Raw genomic sequence first — 15697 nt, forward strand, 5'->3', positions numbered from 1 at the left:
TTATGTTGACACCTTGCTCCTTACTGAAGCCTCCCTGCCTGTCATGGTTGGGTTATGACATATCACTAAAAATATCACCTTTCTGTCTTCTCCCTGCCCTTTTGTACCTTCTCCTCCTTTAAGCACCTTGTCTTGTTTCACTCCTTTCGTCCCTCCTTTAAAATTCTGTGATCAAGTCCAAGCTTTTCATAGTTGCCCTCACTCAGCCTCTGCAAGGAGAAACTCCTCATCCTTCAACTCCACTGCCTCATTTCATTTCACTGTCCTCCCTTAATTTATCCTTCCATCTCAACTCTCCAACCATATTTTTGTAGCTATTGATCTTCCTAATTATACCCCACATCTGTCTTTGATGTCCTTTATTCACCAGTAAGACTATCATACTCATCCACCCTTGTCATTCCCCCAGCAAACCCCTCTTCTTTGTTCCTTTAAGCCCAAGAGGCATAAACTTGAATGCATGCAAAGAACACCTGGTTTAGCCATCCAAGCCTGAATCTGTTTGGATCACATCAAGCACTATTGGGCTCTATTTCCTGTTAAAAATGCTCACTCCCTCAGGATCATCTGCGAATCTAAAGATAACCTTGGCTTCTTTTCTCTTCTGCTAACCATTTCCTAAACATTTCTCCAGTACCCCATCCACCCTCACCTTCAACACGCAAGGAATTTGTGGACTCCTTTGTCGCTGTTTGAGAGAGTCCATTTAGCTACCTCTGCTCCATTCCACCCCTTCTCCTTCCCCATCAAGTCAAACTTCCACCAAAAATCTCCCCACCCCAAATCTGTATCTGATTCAAAGATACAACCTTGAATCTGCACCTTTCTCTAATGTCTCTTTTGTCTCCACTCATGCCTTCCCTGAGTTCATCTTATCCATCAGACCCACTTCCTGCTCTTTTAATCACATTCCCAGTAAATAACTGCCCATCCAGCTTCCCTTCCTAGCCCCCATGCTAGCTGACATTGTAAATGGCTACCTCTCCTCAATTCTGGACACTTACACATCCCCTATTCCTTTTGCCCCACTATCAGTACACATGCCTTCAGCTACTTTGTCCCTAAGCTTTGCAATTCTTTCTCCATTTATTTTCTTCCTTTAAGAGCCTCACTTAAAGCCTTAGGTCAAAATTTTTGCAAAGTTAGGAAGGCTCCACAGACCATTAAAATTGGCGGGGTGGGGGGAACCCGAATGCGGAGGTCACATCCCCATTTCCATCCAATCCAATTTTTGCCAGTAGGGAAAGGACATCATTCATACAGGCAGGAAACCTGATCATAACAGGGCCATTTGGACTCAGTGCTGACTTCAAACTAACCCCATTTTGGCTGGTCCAAGGGCCTTAACCTGCACTGTGGGAGTCACAAATTGATGGGAGTTATTTTAAAGGCTCTTGAAGGGCAGAAAAAATCTGTAAAACTGTCATGATCTGAAGTTTTTCAAATTCCCTGCACTTTAAACTTAGAAGAAAATACAGGATGCAGCTGGCAGTGAGTCTGCTGGACTGCTTTGATTAACAGGCATAGTTTTGAAAAAAAACAAAGCATCTGGTCATGCAGTTTCAATAGAGCTCTTTTTTTGGGGGGAACATTCATTGTCATTATGAATGCTTGGCTGAGTTTCAAAGGCTAAAATTATCTTTAGCATGGTGTTCTGAGTTCACAGTTTGATTGACAGCTCAAAGTGGCTATGAAAGGATAATATGTCTTTGATGACACTCCTGAATAGAAGTTTGTTATTAAAAAAGATTAACCACTTGAAATTTCAAAGTTTTGAATGGATTTTATGAATGGGAGTTTTTTGCACTATCAAGCCTGTAGGAGTGAGAGCTGTATTAGATTGTTATAAGTTTATTTTATCTCATCTCCACATGGCTCCTGAAGTTTGCCCATTGTGGATACTGGGTGAGAAGTTATGGAGGTGGCATGGAGGGTAGAGGGGCCATGCAGGGTGGGTGGAGGGCATGGGTTTGCATGGAGGGGATGAGGGCCATGGGGCGTGGGTGGTGTGGCGAAGGGGTAAGAGATAGAGGACCTGATAACTCCTGAAACACTGGGATAAAGCCCCAGAGAACCAAAGCAGGTCTTCTAACAAGCCCAGCTTGGCACTTGCCCACTCTCATGGCTGCCAACCTTCTGTTTCTGGGATTGGTGTGCCAGACTCTACCTGCAATCCCCAGAGTGAAAATTGTGCATTTTGGGGTACAATGTGGGTCTGGCGAGTCAGGAAATTTCCCGACTAGAGCTATACACCTCAGTAGTCAAAATCTGGCTCTTAGTCTTTGACCAAGCTTTTAGTCACCCCCTCCTAATATCTATTTTTGGCTCTGTACCAATCTTTGCTCAAGCTTCTGTGAAACATCTTGGGATGTTTTCCTATGCTAAACACACTATATAAATGCAAGCTGGTGCAAGGAGAAAACAAAATGCAAATTGAAACAGCAGATGTAATTTTATTGATACAACGAAGTTAAATCTCCCCTGCAATTCTGACTCTAATACCACTCCTGATCAAAGATTCAACCCACCATATCATCTGGATTTGAAAGAAATCTCTAAATTTGAAAGAAACTACTACAGTCTTACCCTTGTGAAATGGTTTCAGTATGTAAATACCAGATAGAATTAGAAGTAGTGTCAGAATGAGAATCACAGGGGCCAGGAGGACCAGTGGGTACTTTAGCTTATTAGCCATTTCTTCTCGTCTGAGACCATTATAAGACATGTTGCTTCTCCTCTGTGCCCTCCTCTCTGCTCTCTCAGTTCTGGATCGTCCAAAAACAGTTGAGGATTGCTGTGTTGTTTTTGCCTCCTCTTCATTACTGTTGCCTGGGCAAACTGTGCTGGGCAATTGCAAACTAGTGACAAACATGGTGAGAGGAATTTGAAATCATAAAAACAATGTTATTTTTAAATTGAATTCTGGAAGATTAAAGGAAGTTCTCTGAAAACTGTCCTTGGTCAAAAGCTAATGTTTTGGTCTTATGAAGCTTGTTGACATGATTTCTTGTATAAAGATGGTTGCACCTTCAAGCAGCTGAAACAGACCTACAAGAAAAATCAAAAAGAAATAAATGAAAACATGCAAGGGATGTGCTAATAGGGCCTAATACGCTGTTAAAATAATGGTGAGACAAATAGTACTCTCTGTTATTTAGTCACAAAGCCATAGCAAATCAGACAATGGCAGATGTGAGGTTTAATATGGAAATCCAAAAGTTGTTGTTTGACATTCGCCACTCCACTGTTAGCTGACTCACCAGTGAAATGCTTTGAACAGCATGAGGTTGCGGCTTTTGTCTGGTGAATATGAACTAAACTCACCACAGTTAAGTCTTGCCCATTTCAGTCTATTGCCCATTTCCTGTGGACGGCTTTCCCAACCAGAAGCCAACTGAAGTTCTTAAGTGGACAATTAATGCTGACTTAAAGGCCATCCCACCACCACTGCTATTAACCCAGCGGCGGGCTGGATCTCACCTTTGGGCAGCATATAAAGCAAGCCCGTATGGGGTTGCTTAGGAAGTCCCGAGGGTGTCCTTCATTCAAAGGCCCTCAGTGCCTAATCGAGGGACCTGGCATCTGGAACGGGCAGCCACCCTGAGATCCACCTCTCTGCCTCTGCCCCTCCTCCCACCACGACCCTTCCCTGCGAACCCCTCTCGCCATCACTCACCTGTAGCCTGGGATCCAGCAATGATACTAGGCCTCAGGTGGGTGTCATACCAGCAGCAGCCACTAACTCCCCAGCAGCGCTGTGATTCAATAGAGCTGTTGGGCTCTGATTGGCTGGTAGCTCTTGGCAGGCAGGACTTTTGCCCCTGGCGTTCTGGGTTTCAGGGAAGACCTGCCGCCACCTAGTTAAGTGCCTTAGTGGCACTTAATGTGGTGAGCCTTCCTAAAAGAGGTGACTCAAGGCTCTCCCCAGCTCTCCAGCCAACGAACAAGACCTTCATCCTCCAATAAAAACCGTCCGTGCAGTCTCACAATTTTAGAGTTTAAATGTTGGCAATTTGAAAAATGTGCAATTTTAAATTTTTACTTTTTTTTAACTTTTCTTTTCTGTCTCTCTTTATCTATTTTTTAATCCAATCTTTCTTTCCCTCTCTTTATTTTTCTCTCTGTACCTGATTTGGCATTGAGTTCACTCACTCTAATTTACAATTGCTTCTCATCCTTGCACTATTTCTCAATTCTTAAATCTGATTGGTTAAGGAAATATACAATTGCTCATCCAGTTCACTCAGGTTCCTGGTGCTTGGTTTCCCTCTCTGCAATGTTGTCAGCTAACACTTTCAGTAATTTGCCATGCAAAATAATTTAAAGCCTAAATATGCAAATCTAACTAATGGCAGACACCATTACAGTCACTGCTACAGCAAATTTCGGCCCATTACTGCAACTTAAGAGGTGTCAATATTAATGTCTGTTCTGGATCATCTAATGGGCTCTTACGCGTATCTATATAAATAGGCTTCCGTCTGTAAAGAACTTTACACAAAAGAATATTAAAATAGTTTTACCTGCAGCATGGAAAGTTTTCTTTGAAGGGGTGATAATGAGCCTTCTTTTAACATAATAATGAATGGAACAAAACAGCCAAATACAATGAATCAACTGAGCTAATTTTTGGTTTAACATACAGACTAGTTGGTAAGTGGAATTGTATAATGATGTTGGATATCTTTTCCACCCCAAATGTTACATAAATGTGGGTTGATTTACAATCTACTTTACCCCAAACTTAACCCTTTAATTAATGGGTTCTTAAGTTTGTAACATTTCCAATCCGTGGAAAAAAAGCCCGATTATAAACTGTGAAAACCCCAGTTATGTTAAATAATAATGGTGTTTGGATTCATTTCATTTCAATTATATTATTTCTGTGCTTTCATTATACATAGTTACTGTGCAGTGAGAAACAGCATGAAGATAAGTGTCTAATGTTGCAGCTGTCCTTTCCAGATGATTACCTTCAATGTACAGCACAAAACAGACCATTCTGCCCAACAAGTCTATGCCTGTGTTTATACTGCATGGAATTCCAACCCTTCTAATTTTCTCTTCCCACCCTGCCCCCATATCTCCCTATCCAATTCTCCCTCATACCTACTTGAACCCTCTTGAATTTGTCACTGCTACCTGCTTCAACTATTCTACCTGGTATTAGGGAGTTTAAGAATGCAGCTTGTGTCTTTGCTGTAATGTTAGTAAATTAACTTTTAGAAAAATGTTCTTTCTCAGAATCCAGTTCCAGCAGGGATATTCACCTTTCACTATCGGCTGCTAATTGGCTTCTGTTTCTATTTCGGATTTGCAGCTTCATACTTTTGTACTATTATTACTGGAATTATAGCCAATGACAGAGCAGCTTGGCCTAAAATAACAAAGCTTTTTCAGTTCAGGTTCGTCTCTGCCAAATGAAGTGCTATCTTCCAATGCAAACACAGTTAGAGACTAGGCATTGCAGCCAATTTCAGAAAACAAAAACCAAGTAGCATTTTAAACTGTACATCATGCTTTAGCCATACTAACCATTATTTCTCAATGAAATTGAAATGATGCAGGTGGAATTTCCTGTGGAGTGCAGGGTGGGGGGCATAATCAGGAAGTTACACCCCAAACATGGAGATGACAGTGGCAAACTGATAATGTCACTGGACTAGTGTTGCAGAGACCTAGGTTAATGGTCTGAGGACATGGGTTCCAATCTCAGCTGGTGGAATTTAAATTTAGTTAATTAAAAAATCTGGAATTGAAATGTCTGGAGTTGACCATGAAACTATCATTGATCATAAAAAACCCATCTGGGTTCACTAATCCCTTTGTGGGAAGTAAATCTGCCATTCTTATCTGGTCTGGCCCATATGCGACTCCAGATCCACAGCAACATGGTTGACTCTGAAATGGCCCAGTAAGCCATTCACTTCAAGGGCAATTAGGGATGGGCAACAAATGTTGGCCTTGCCAATGATGCCCTCATCCCAACAAATTTTTTTAAATTACACTCAAATTTCCTGCAAATCTCTTTGACATATACCAGGACTTAAAAATGGACGTAAACAATTGGGCCAAAGGAAGAGCCAAAATCACATTGTATAATCTTTCTTTAAGTAGGAAAGTTAAATTCCATAAGTAGGAAGTTTAAAGTTTCAAGCCATCTCATTCTGCCATGCACATTAGACACATGTTTAAAAACATGCAATTGTGAAAGCTTTTCTATTTTTAATGTGACTCAGGCTGATGCCATAAAAATGTATTCAAAGAAACTGAAAATATTAAGCATATGTGAGGATAATTAGCACCACATTTTAAGTGGCTCAAATAAAAGCAATAAAACACCAGGAAAATGACTGTTTCCTGCTGTGCCTAAATTCTTGACTTAATTTTATACCTGTTTTGAACCAGTGTAATTGCAGAACATTCAGGTGTTTGACTCTCTAGCTTGGGGATGGAGAAAATATAATGACGTGTTCAGTTTCAAGGGTTGATAGACAGGTGTAAAAGAGTGATGAAATTTGATCATAGCGTGAGTAAATGTGTAGCATGTTTGCACCCGGCTTTCGTCGATCTTCCTCTCCTGGCTATTTGCACTCTGATTACAAAACCCTTGGTGCAAAAACACAGGGATTTAATCCCATGAGTTCTATGCTGTTGCACTGACCAGGAATTTCTACTACAATACTGGCTGACCATTATTTCAGTATAAATTGGATCTCTGGTTATGGAAGTTGGGTTGGAGTTCCAGCCCACTGAAATTGTGTCCACTTTCCTTTGCTCAGGTTTGCAAGGAAATACGTTGGAAATTCTCCATTAGTACCCAGAGTTTTCAGAAAACATCTGGAACCATTACTGGCTCCAAGGGAATCTCCTTTCTGAGGTATTTAAATGAAGGGGGGGTGGGGGTTGCCTGCCTGGTCACCTTCACAAACAATGCTCTGTTCCCATCTACTGCTACAAATACAGCTGCATCTGCAGATATCGGTGAGTCTGCTTCACTTTGGCATGTGCAGGTTACTCTTCCCAAAGAAACCAGAGATAACAGATATGAGGCCACCGCTAAAATATGGGAAGGCCTAACTGAATTGTTAGGTGGTTCCTGAGAAACATTCCAATCACACAATGTCATGCTTTCAGCGGTACTGCATGGAAGAAAGTAAGCCCGATGATCAACAGCCGACTACACCCACTAAGATGTCACCAACCTTACCTGCAGGCACTTGTAGCTTTTTGTTTTTATACTTGTATAACCTTCCCTGACAATGACTCCTGCAGAGCTTTCTTCTCAGGGGCTGGATCAGCAAAGAGGCTCAGTGGAGAGCTGTGCTCTGCTGCGAGGACTTCTGCAGCTACGCAGTCTAGAGCAGACACATCTACTGTCGGTAAACCCCAACTGTTGTTTAAAACTTGGCTCCATTTCTACATCAGTATACTGCTATGCAGACCTCAGAGGATAGTCCTATGAAGTGGTTCAAATGACCACCATTCTCCCAATTATCTCATGCATCCCTAAATCCATTACAGCAGCTTTCAGACGACGTTTGGTGCTGACTGTTTCATTTTTTAAATAAAAACTCCTGTCTGCACCTAAGATTTCCTTTCCCTTCATTTCTGCCTAGGCATTTTTTTTTCTCTTTTTTCCCCTAATGGGTTGAAGTGCATTTTCAGGATTTCAAAATTTTAACATTTACCAACAAGTCACACTGCCGAGGGTCAAAATTAGGACTGACTCCATTTTGGCGGATGGCAGGATCGAGGGTGGCATGTTGCCTGCAATGAAGCAGCCAATGAAGAGGCCTCTGCCCAAGTCAGCATCCAATTCAGGACACGGTCCAGCTCTGGAGCTACCAGTCCAGTCAGAGGGCTGACAGCTGCAGCAGCGCCACAATAGCGGTGGCCATTGCAGAGGCCACAGCTGCAGGGAGAAGGCATTTTAATGGCACAGCACCCTCAAAGACAGGTAAGTAAGGTGGGGAGAAGCTGGAGCCTGGCAGCCAGGCACCAATCGATTGGGTGGTGGGGGAGCATTGAGCACTGGCGGCGCTGTTTCCACGAGGGCAACCATTGCCAATCAAGATCCCCCCTGTGGGCCCACCATGAACCATGGAGTGCCCATCAGGAAGGGTGCCCCCTCGCAACCAGCTGAGAGGCTGCCAGGTTTCATCCTGTGGTCTCCCCACACTGCAGCAGGCAGTGGCCCTTAACTGGCCACTTAAGTGGCTCAATCAGTTGCTGGGCGGGCAGTCAAACTGCCATATTTCCTATGACCGACAATATGGCATGGCAATGGGAAGATATCAAGCACACCTCCCGATCCATCCCCCTGCCATTTTACCAGCCTTCCTGCCTCCTAGCCCATCACCAATAGACCAGGAAAATTCAGCCCTGCGTCACTTTAATGTGACACTCCCTTTTAATTTAAATTTCGCACATGTCTAATTCCACCATTACAAGCCTCCCAACATCTGTTTGACTCTTCACCTGAAACTGTGGCCTGAATTTCACGCTTGGCATGTGTGCCAAGTCATCGGGCCTGGAAGTGGACAAGAAATGCGCTTCCACCTGCAATTGGCCCCTGGACGCAATTTCACGCTGGCTGGCGAATTAACACCCAGCTAGTGTGAAACGCACACTGAGAAAGCCTCAGCACTGCCGAGGGGGGCAGGAAGAGGGCCGGCGCCGACAAAAGTGAGGGTGCGGGTGGGTGCTTCTAGCAAGCTCCATGAAGGCAGACAGCTGCTGCGGGGCTGCCTCAGGGAACTGCAGACCTGTACAGATTAAATGGCAAGAAAAACCTGCACTAAACTGTGTCTATGCAACACATTCAAGCACCTGACAGCAGAACTCAAATAACATAGGTCCCCAGATATTTTTTATTATATTTCACCCTGGACATTTCATCCCGCCCTTGGATGAGGTTTTATTAAAAACGAGCTGCCCGCCTGCCCGTTTTGCCCGTGTGACGAGTGCAAAATCGCACGGCAATGAAAAATTGTGGACCGTAGGGTTTTTAATGCTCTTAATTGGCTCTTTAATTGTCGACGTGTGTGGCTTTGACTCCCGTACGCACCCGCTGACCTCAATATTGCTCGCGTGTGCGATGACATTGGAACACACAGCCAACATCATTTCCCGCAATTTCATGTGCGTTCGGGTTGGCCGCGCGCCCGCCCAATCAACATAAGATTCTGGCCTATGTCACTGAATAGTCCTCAAAAACTTAGGTGCAAACCCCTCAGTTTTATTTCAGTCTGTTTCTAACTAATAGCCATATTGAACAAAATGAGGCTAAAAGCAGAAATTCTCAGATATTGTGCCCTAGATAAATCTTTATTTATTATTTTGTTTATTTGCAGCTGTGATTTATTAGAACTCACTTCACATCCTTAGACAGGAATTCAGATAAATATTCAGTGCTTGTAAAAGCAAATAAAATTATTCAGAAAATTACTAAGGATATATGAAACTAATATTTCACTCTGATGCTGATTGTAAGGCAACAGCTTAGTATTTTATGAGTAAATACATAACTTGTAATGATTGCACTTAAAGATATACCACTATGACATTTCAACAATCTTCTACAAAATGGGTGAAATTTGATCCAGGCAACCAGAGGCCAGGATGAGTGAGGGATCAAGGCCATGGGTGAGTGAGGGCAGGATGGAGGTCGTGCAAAAGAGGTCACTGGCTAGGGGAGGGCAGGGGGTTTGGAATAAAGGGAAAGGGGTGGCTCTCAATGAACCCGCAGCGCCCCCCCCCCCCCCACCCCCCGCCAACCTTCCTAATGCCGGCTCCCTTGATCAGGCATTGAATGTCTTTGAATGAGGGCCCTTGGTTTGTTTTTCAGGGTTCCCCCATGGCTTACTGCCCCGCCTGGCACTGGCTGAATACCAGTGGTGGTGGGATGAGGCTCTTAAGTGGGTATTAATTGCCCACTTAAGGGCCTTGATTGGTGTTGGGGTGGGAAGTCCGTCCATGAACCTTCCCACCCTGGACTTAATTGGGGCAGAGGATGCTGCAGGACCCCCACCCAGCACTCTGCCGCCAAATTAAATATCTCCCACTCCAACGTCATCTCGGGGAGGGGTAAAATTCTGCTCAACATGTCTAAAATCTTAATCTAAACCTTTACTTAAAGGATTAAGATAAAAGTCTAACATTTTATTTGGACTAATATGCAGGAAAACAGCATTGCTATCTCTTCACAAGGAGAATTGCTTGAAATTTGGCTCTCCAAGGAGTTCCAATCAGCAGGTCATGGAACAACAGGGTGGAGTTACACAGCCACAATCCCAAGTGGTGAGTTGACTGAAGTCTTGGCTGTTTTGGAGCTGGTGCTTGTTGTTTTTGGCACCAATGTGAAGTCCTGTAAAAGAAAATCTTGGGCTATGGTACAATGTACATCCACAGGCATTGTGCCTGGGCACCTGAATATGTTACACTCTCTCAAAATCTTTCTTCTTTGCATAGTCAGTACATTGGTGGTTATCCAGTCTCTTAAAGTAAATGTAACCCAACCTTCAAAATGCAGTCTGAAGAAGAGCCATAAGGACTCAAAACGTTAATTTTGTTTTTTTCTCTCCGCAGATGTTGTTAGACCTGCTGAGTTTTTCTAGCATTTTCTGTTTTTGTTTCAGATTTCCAGCATCTGCAGTATTTTGCTTTTATCTTCAGAATGCAGTGCTCTTTTTGTGCTGGTGTAAACCAGGCCCAGTTAAGTGATTGATTTTATGTAAAAATTATTTGGGTAGGAGCCAAAATATATTGCGGACTTCCCACCAAATTGGCCCCATGACCTTCTTCTATGCCATGCAGTATTTATTACATCTACTGTATTTCTCCAGTGTTAGGAGACATTATTGAAGCTACTGTCCTTTGAATGAGATGGCAATTCTAAGTCTCATTTGCCCCGCTACTGAACAGTAAGTCTCGTGCTTTGGGGTGTGGGATGAGGGGATTGAATAATCCTTTGATTTGAAGCCTAGAAATTAGTAACCTGGTTGCTATAAGGGTCTCACAATAAAATACAATCCACCAATTCCCATGTGCATTAAAAAGGAAAAAAAAGAGTGGAGATCTGTACCACACTGAGAATCTCCTTCATGTTCCCAGCCTGATATCAGTTGTCCTGTACATGGTATAGGATGGAAGGGAGACCTCCTGTATCACTTTACTGTTCACCAAACTTGCGGACATTCAAGTGCAGAGATGGCTGAAGAAACCTGACATTGCAACTCAGACCAGAACCCTATAGCCCCTAGATGAAAGAAAGAGCTTGCATTTTACCTTTTTCATCCTCCACAGGTCTCAATGCTTCACAGCCAAGGGCTTTTCAGGTCCCACAGTTGTTATATAAGCCAGCACTGTAGCCAATTTGCATAAAATAAGACCCAGTAAATAGCAATGAGATAAATGAGCAAAGTTATCTGCTCTTTTGGGGTTAAAAGATAAAGACTACCCAGTACACCAGGAGAACTGCCCTGCTTTGTTTCACATAGTTTCCCAGGAACGTTGTGTCCACTCAAAGTGGCATACAGGACTCATTTCAAATGTTCTCCTAACAACGTAGTCAGAAAAGTACCCAAACATCAGGCTAGATTATGTGTTCACATCCTGCAGTGAGGTTATAAAGTTTTGTTTTGGGGGCAGGAAGCAGGAGCCCAGACTGTTTCCAGGTCTTAATCCTGCCTCACAGGGAAAGCAGTCACTCTTTGGGAGTTTCATGGAGGCACCCCCTTAAATTGGCATGGAGACAGATTCCCTGTCCAAGTAAGGGCAGCGGGCTGGCTCCTGAAGTTGCAAAGCCAATCAACAGTCTTCCAGCTTCACCCAGGTAAGTAATTGAGAGGACATTTCAACGTGGAAGTGCCCTCTCAACCACTTCCTTAAAAAAGAAATTGAAAAAAATGAAGCTACCAGCCCGTACTGTGAGGATCGTGTGGAGGGTACTGGGGATGCAAGGGAAAAATCCCCCTACAGGGCAACCTCCTTTGGCTGCACCTCCACCCTGGCAGGCGGAGAGGGCCTGTTGTCCAGCCAGGAGCATTGGCACCCCGGTCTGCTGCTTGGTAGCTCACCTCCAGGCAATTAAACATTTCCTTGTCACATTGGGAAACTGGAGGCTAACTGGGAAATCCCGGTCAACCACCTTAACTTACCTTTAACATGGCTCCTAATGAGCCTAATTGGCTGCCCGCCTTGTAGGGATGGGCAGCCCTGCCAGCTGACTCAGAGGTGGGGGCTCTACCATTGAGCCAAGCTGATAGTTTGAGGAGCTGAAGGTCATTTGTCCAGGTACATTCTCCCTCAGGATGATCTTAAAGCCTCAGGTAGGAATGCGGCCAATATCCTCTTATGGTGCAATACTGAACCACAGAGACAGGAAACATGCCATGTTTTATCTCTGATCTGAGCCAAAATTCCCTTCATTGTTACAGGTGAGAAAGACTATTGGTTTCATCTCAATTCACCCTGCACCCCACTTTTCAATCTTGTTCTTGCTTAAAAGATTCTGGAACTTTTGTCTCCATAGCTTTTCCTCAAGTTTTTCCATATGTTAACCAATCTTTGTGTAAAGGGGTTTTCCTGATATCAATCCTAAATGTACTTTTTTGCTGGTTTCAGTCTATGTCCCCTATCCTTACTCTTGCTATTCAAAGCAGTACTTTCCAAACTATTTTCCAATGTGGCCCCCATTTTAACACTTGAAAGTTAATGTGACCCCAGATGCCAACAAAAACAAAACAGTAAATAAAGCAGCATAGTAACATTCAATATATATTTATTAAAGTTTGTGTATTATAGGTCAACATATAATAACATTATATAAATATGAAAATTTGAATTCTAAAGTACTTTGTATAAATGATGTTATTTTATGTCCTCAAGTAGGTTTCAGCCAAGCTCACCATATTTCCTGGTGACAGAAAACTCAGTGAAACCCCCTCCTCTCCCACCCAACCCCACATGCAGATTATAATCAGCCCCTCTCCGCCCACCCCACACATACACCCTCTTCCTAAACCCCCTCTTCGCACCCCCAACAACACATCAGCCCCTCTTCCCAGCCCCCTCCCCGGTTTTGGTTTAGCTGCCCGTCGCTGCAAAGCAGAGGTGCTATCGTGGGGTAAGGAGCCCCTGCAATTGGGAGACAGGAGCACAAACTCAGTAAAGTTTAAAGCTGCCACTCACGTTCCCAGCTCAGCCATGTGACCTCCCGGCTCTTCATGCACTCAGTCAGTAACTCGGTTACGCTTGACAGACTCTGCCTACGCCAATTCTGTGTACAAACATCCCGGGCCCATTCAAACTCGCTGCTAAAAATGGTTTCTGATGTTAAAGGGTGCTGGGAATCACCGTCCGCCCCTCGCTGTTTAGCGGAATCGACCCAACGTGTCCAGGACTGTCCCGTCAGAGCCTCCAGGCTGAGCAGCCTCCTCTCCACAGTCCTCATTGCTGCCTTGGAGGAGGGGGAGCTCACAACCCCGAATGTGACCCCCATGGGGGCGGGGGGGGGGGGGGGGGGTGTTCTGATCCGCAATTTTGGAACCCCTGATTCAAAGTATCATTTTGGGTTTACTTTTCCGTTATCTTAACTGTTTGATAAACCTCTACAGGATTACCTCTCAGATGCATCCTTTCACACTGAAAAGCCCACGTTTCTCAAAATGTAGACCTTGGACGCATCGGCCTTGCTGTTATTTTCTGTGCCTGAGCGTCTTCTTTCTGACTTGGCGACCAAAACTGGATGTAGTATTTTCTCTGACTTGAATTCTACTGATTTGGTGTTGACTATTGCTCTATATTGTTTGGAGATGTTGAGTCTCTTTAGGCTACATCCATAGTTACTTCAATACCATTCATAGAGTACATTTTTACATTAGAGTGTCATTCATTTTTTCCTTCCTAGGGCATTACAATGGGTCTCAGCTTCTTTTGATTAGGATAAGGAAAGTGTAGATTTTTCCTCCTGATCACTATACAATGACTCCAGCTGGAAATTGCACATGTGGAAAGGGACAGAATTGGTTTCAACTGCATGTTCCAGATTCAAATAGACTGCCAACAGTACAATGAAAATCACATTAAGCATAGTACTGGAGGGTTGTTGGCAGATGAGGAACAATGACACTTCAGGGCTGGAGATGAAATTGGTGGGGGGGCTGGGAATTATAAAAAAAACACAAAAACCCTTACGAAATCACTAGCAGCAAAATATTGATCCTTTATTAAATTGTAGCTTTGAAGTTTTAAGCCCTGAACATGCCTCTTAGGTTTTCTTGCATCTACCACCTTTAATGCACTGTTCTATTGCTTCAGGTTATGAATTCACCCTGATTTGTGCTGATGACATTATTTCCACAACTCAAAGTCATGCAAGAAGGCAAATCAACACCATTTGGTAACTCAAATAATTGACATTTAAAGTAGGTTGTTATGACAATGGAGTGCTTCACGAAGAAACAGTGCTAGGTTTTTGCCTTTACTTTCTCAGGCCTCTCTCCTACAGTGTTGGGTATTTTAGTTCCTTTGCTGAATGTTCCTCCATAGTGGTTAGGCATGTTAAGCGTTACTTCTGTTACATCATATTCAACATCATTCTTTGCTAGTTTGGCCAATTATGGAGGACGACTATTGCCTGTTTTATTTTTCTTCCTAAATGCCATACTGGAATGAGTGGGTTGTCTTATAAGGAAAGGTTGGACAGACTGTACTTGTTTCCATTGGAGTTTAGAAGAGTGAGGGGCAATTTGATTGAAGTATACAAGATCCTGAATGGTATTGACAAGGTGGATGTCGAAAGAGTGTTTCCTCTTGTGGGTGAGTCCAGAACTAGGGGGCACTGTTTTAAAATTAGAGGTCACCCTTTTAGGACTGAGATGAAGAGAATTTTTTTTCTCTCAGAGGGTTGTTCGACTTTGGAACTCTCTGCCTCAGAAGGCGGTGGAGGCAGGATCATTGAATATTTTTAAGGCAGAAGTAGATAGATTCTTGTTAGGCAAGGGAATCAAAGGTTATTGGGGTTAGATGGGAATGTGGAAATTGAAACACAAGCAGATCAGCCATGATCTTATTGAATGGCGGAGCAGGCTCGAGGGGCTGAATGGTCTACTCCTGTTCCTATTTCTTATGTTCTTATCTTCTTGTCCATATTAAAATTTACCTCTTTGTGATCCCAGCCACTTACTTATTTTATCTAGCTTATTACGTCCTTTAAGTCCATTTGCTTCTCTCCAAATCTGGTATCATCTGTGAAGTTGAAAAATTTTGTATTGATCTTCTGAAATTAGTTCATTAATGTAATTTAGAAACAGTAACAGCCACACCTCAACCACTGATGTATTCCATCCTTAAATTCCCCCAACCTCTCATATCACTCCCTTGTTCTTGTTCTTTTTTTCTGTCTTCAACCAATTTTGTATCCATCCTGAAGTTTTCATTTGTATCCTTCACCACCTTAAATGTAAATAGTGCCTCTTGTGGGAGACTTTGCCAAAAGCTCTTTTGGAAAAGTTGCAGACTACTGTAAGGGTTTTAACATAGCTACTGCAGCTGCAATCCTGAGTCCCAGCACTTTGTGAATGTGTTCTCAAAACCTTTCAACTTGCACCGAGAATATATTGTGCTGAGATTTGCTAATTTGTATATTTTCCACTTTCTAAGAATAGATTGTTTCTAAGAAGTTGACTGCAAA

The 15697-nt window shown here is 43.2% G+C and overlaps 1 protein-coding gene across 2 annotated transcripts in view; it reads right to left on the reverse strand.

Annotated features, from left to right (window-relative positions):
• The window catches only part of LOC144681708 (uncharacterized), a 61463-nt gene that overhangs the window by 42892 nt on the left and 2874 nt on the right, over positions 1-15697 (reverse strand). For both annotated transcript variants that reach the window (XM_078543592.1, XM_078543591.1), the window contains exon 2: positions 2587-3048. In XM_078543592.1, the coding sequence (XP_078399718.1) occupies positions 2587-2872 (286 nt within the window). In that variant the 5' untranslated portion in view covers positions 2873-3048. The remainder of the gene's footprint in view (positions 1-2586; positions 3049-15697) is intronic.

Source organism: Cetorhinus maximus, chromosome 6 (genome assembly GCF_964194155.1).
Source record: "Cetorhinus maximus chromosome 6, sCetMax3.hap1.1, whole genome shotgun sequence".
NCBI classification, from domain to species: domain Eukaryota; kingdom Metazoa; phylum Chordata; class Chondrichthyes; order Lamniformes; family Cetorhinidae; genus Cetorhinus; species Cetorhinus maximus.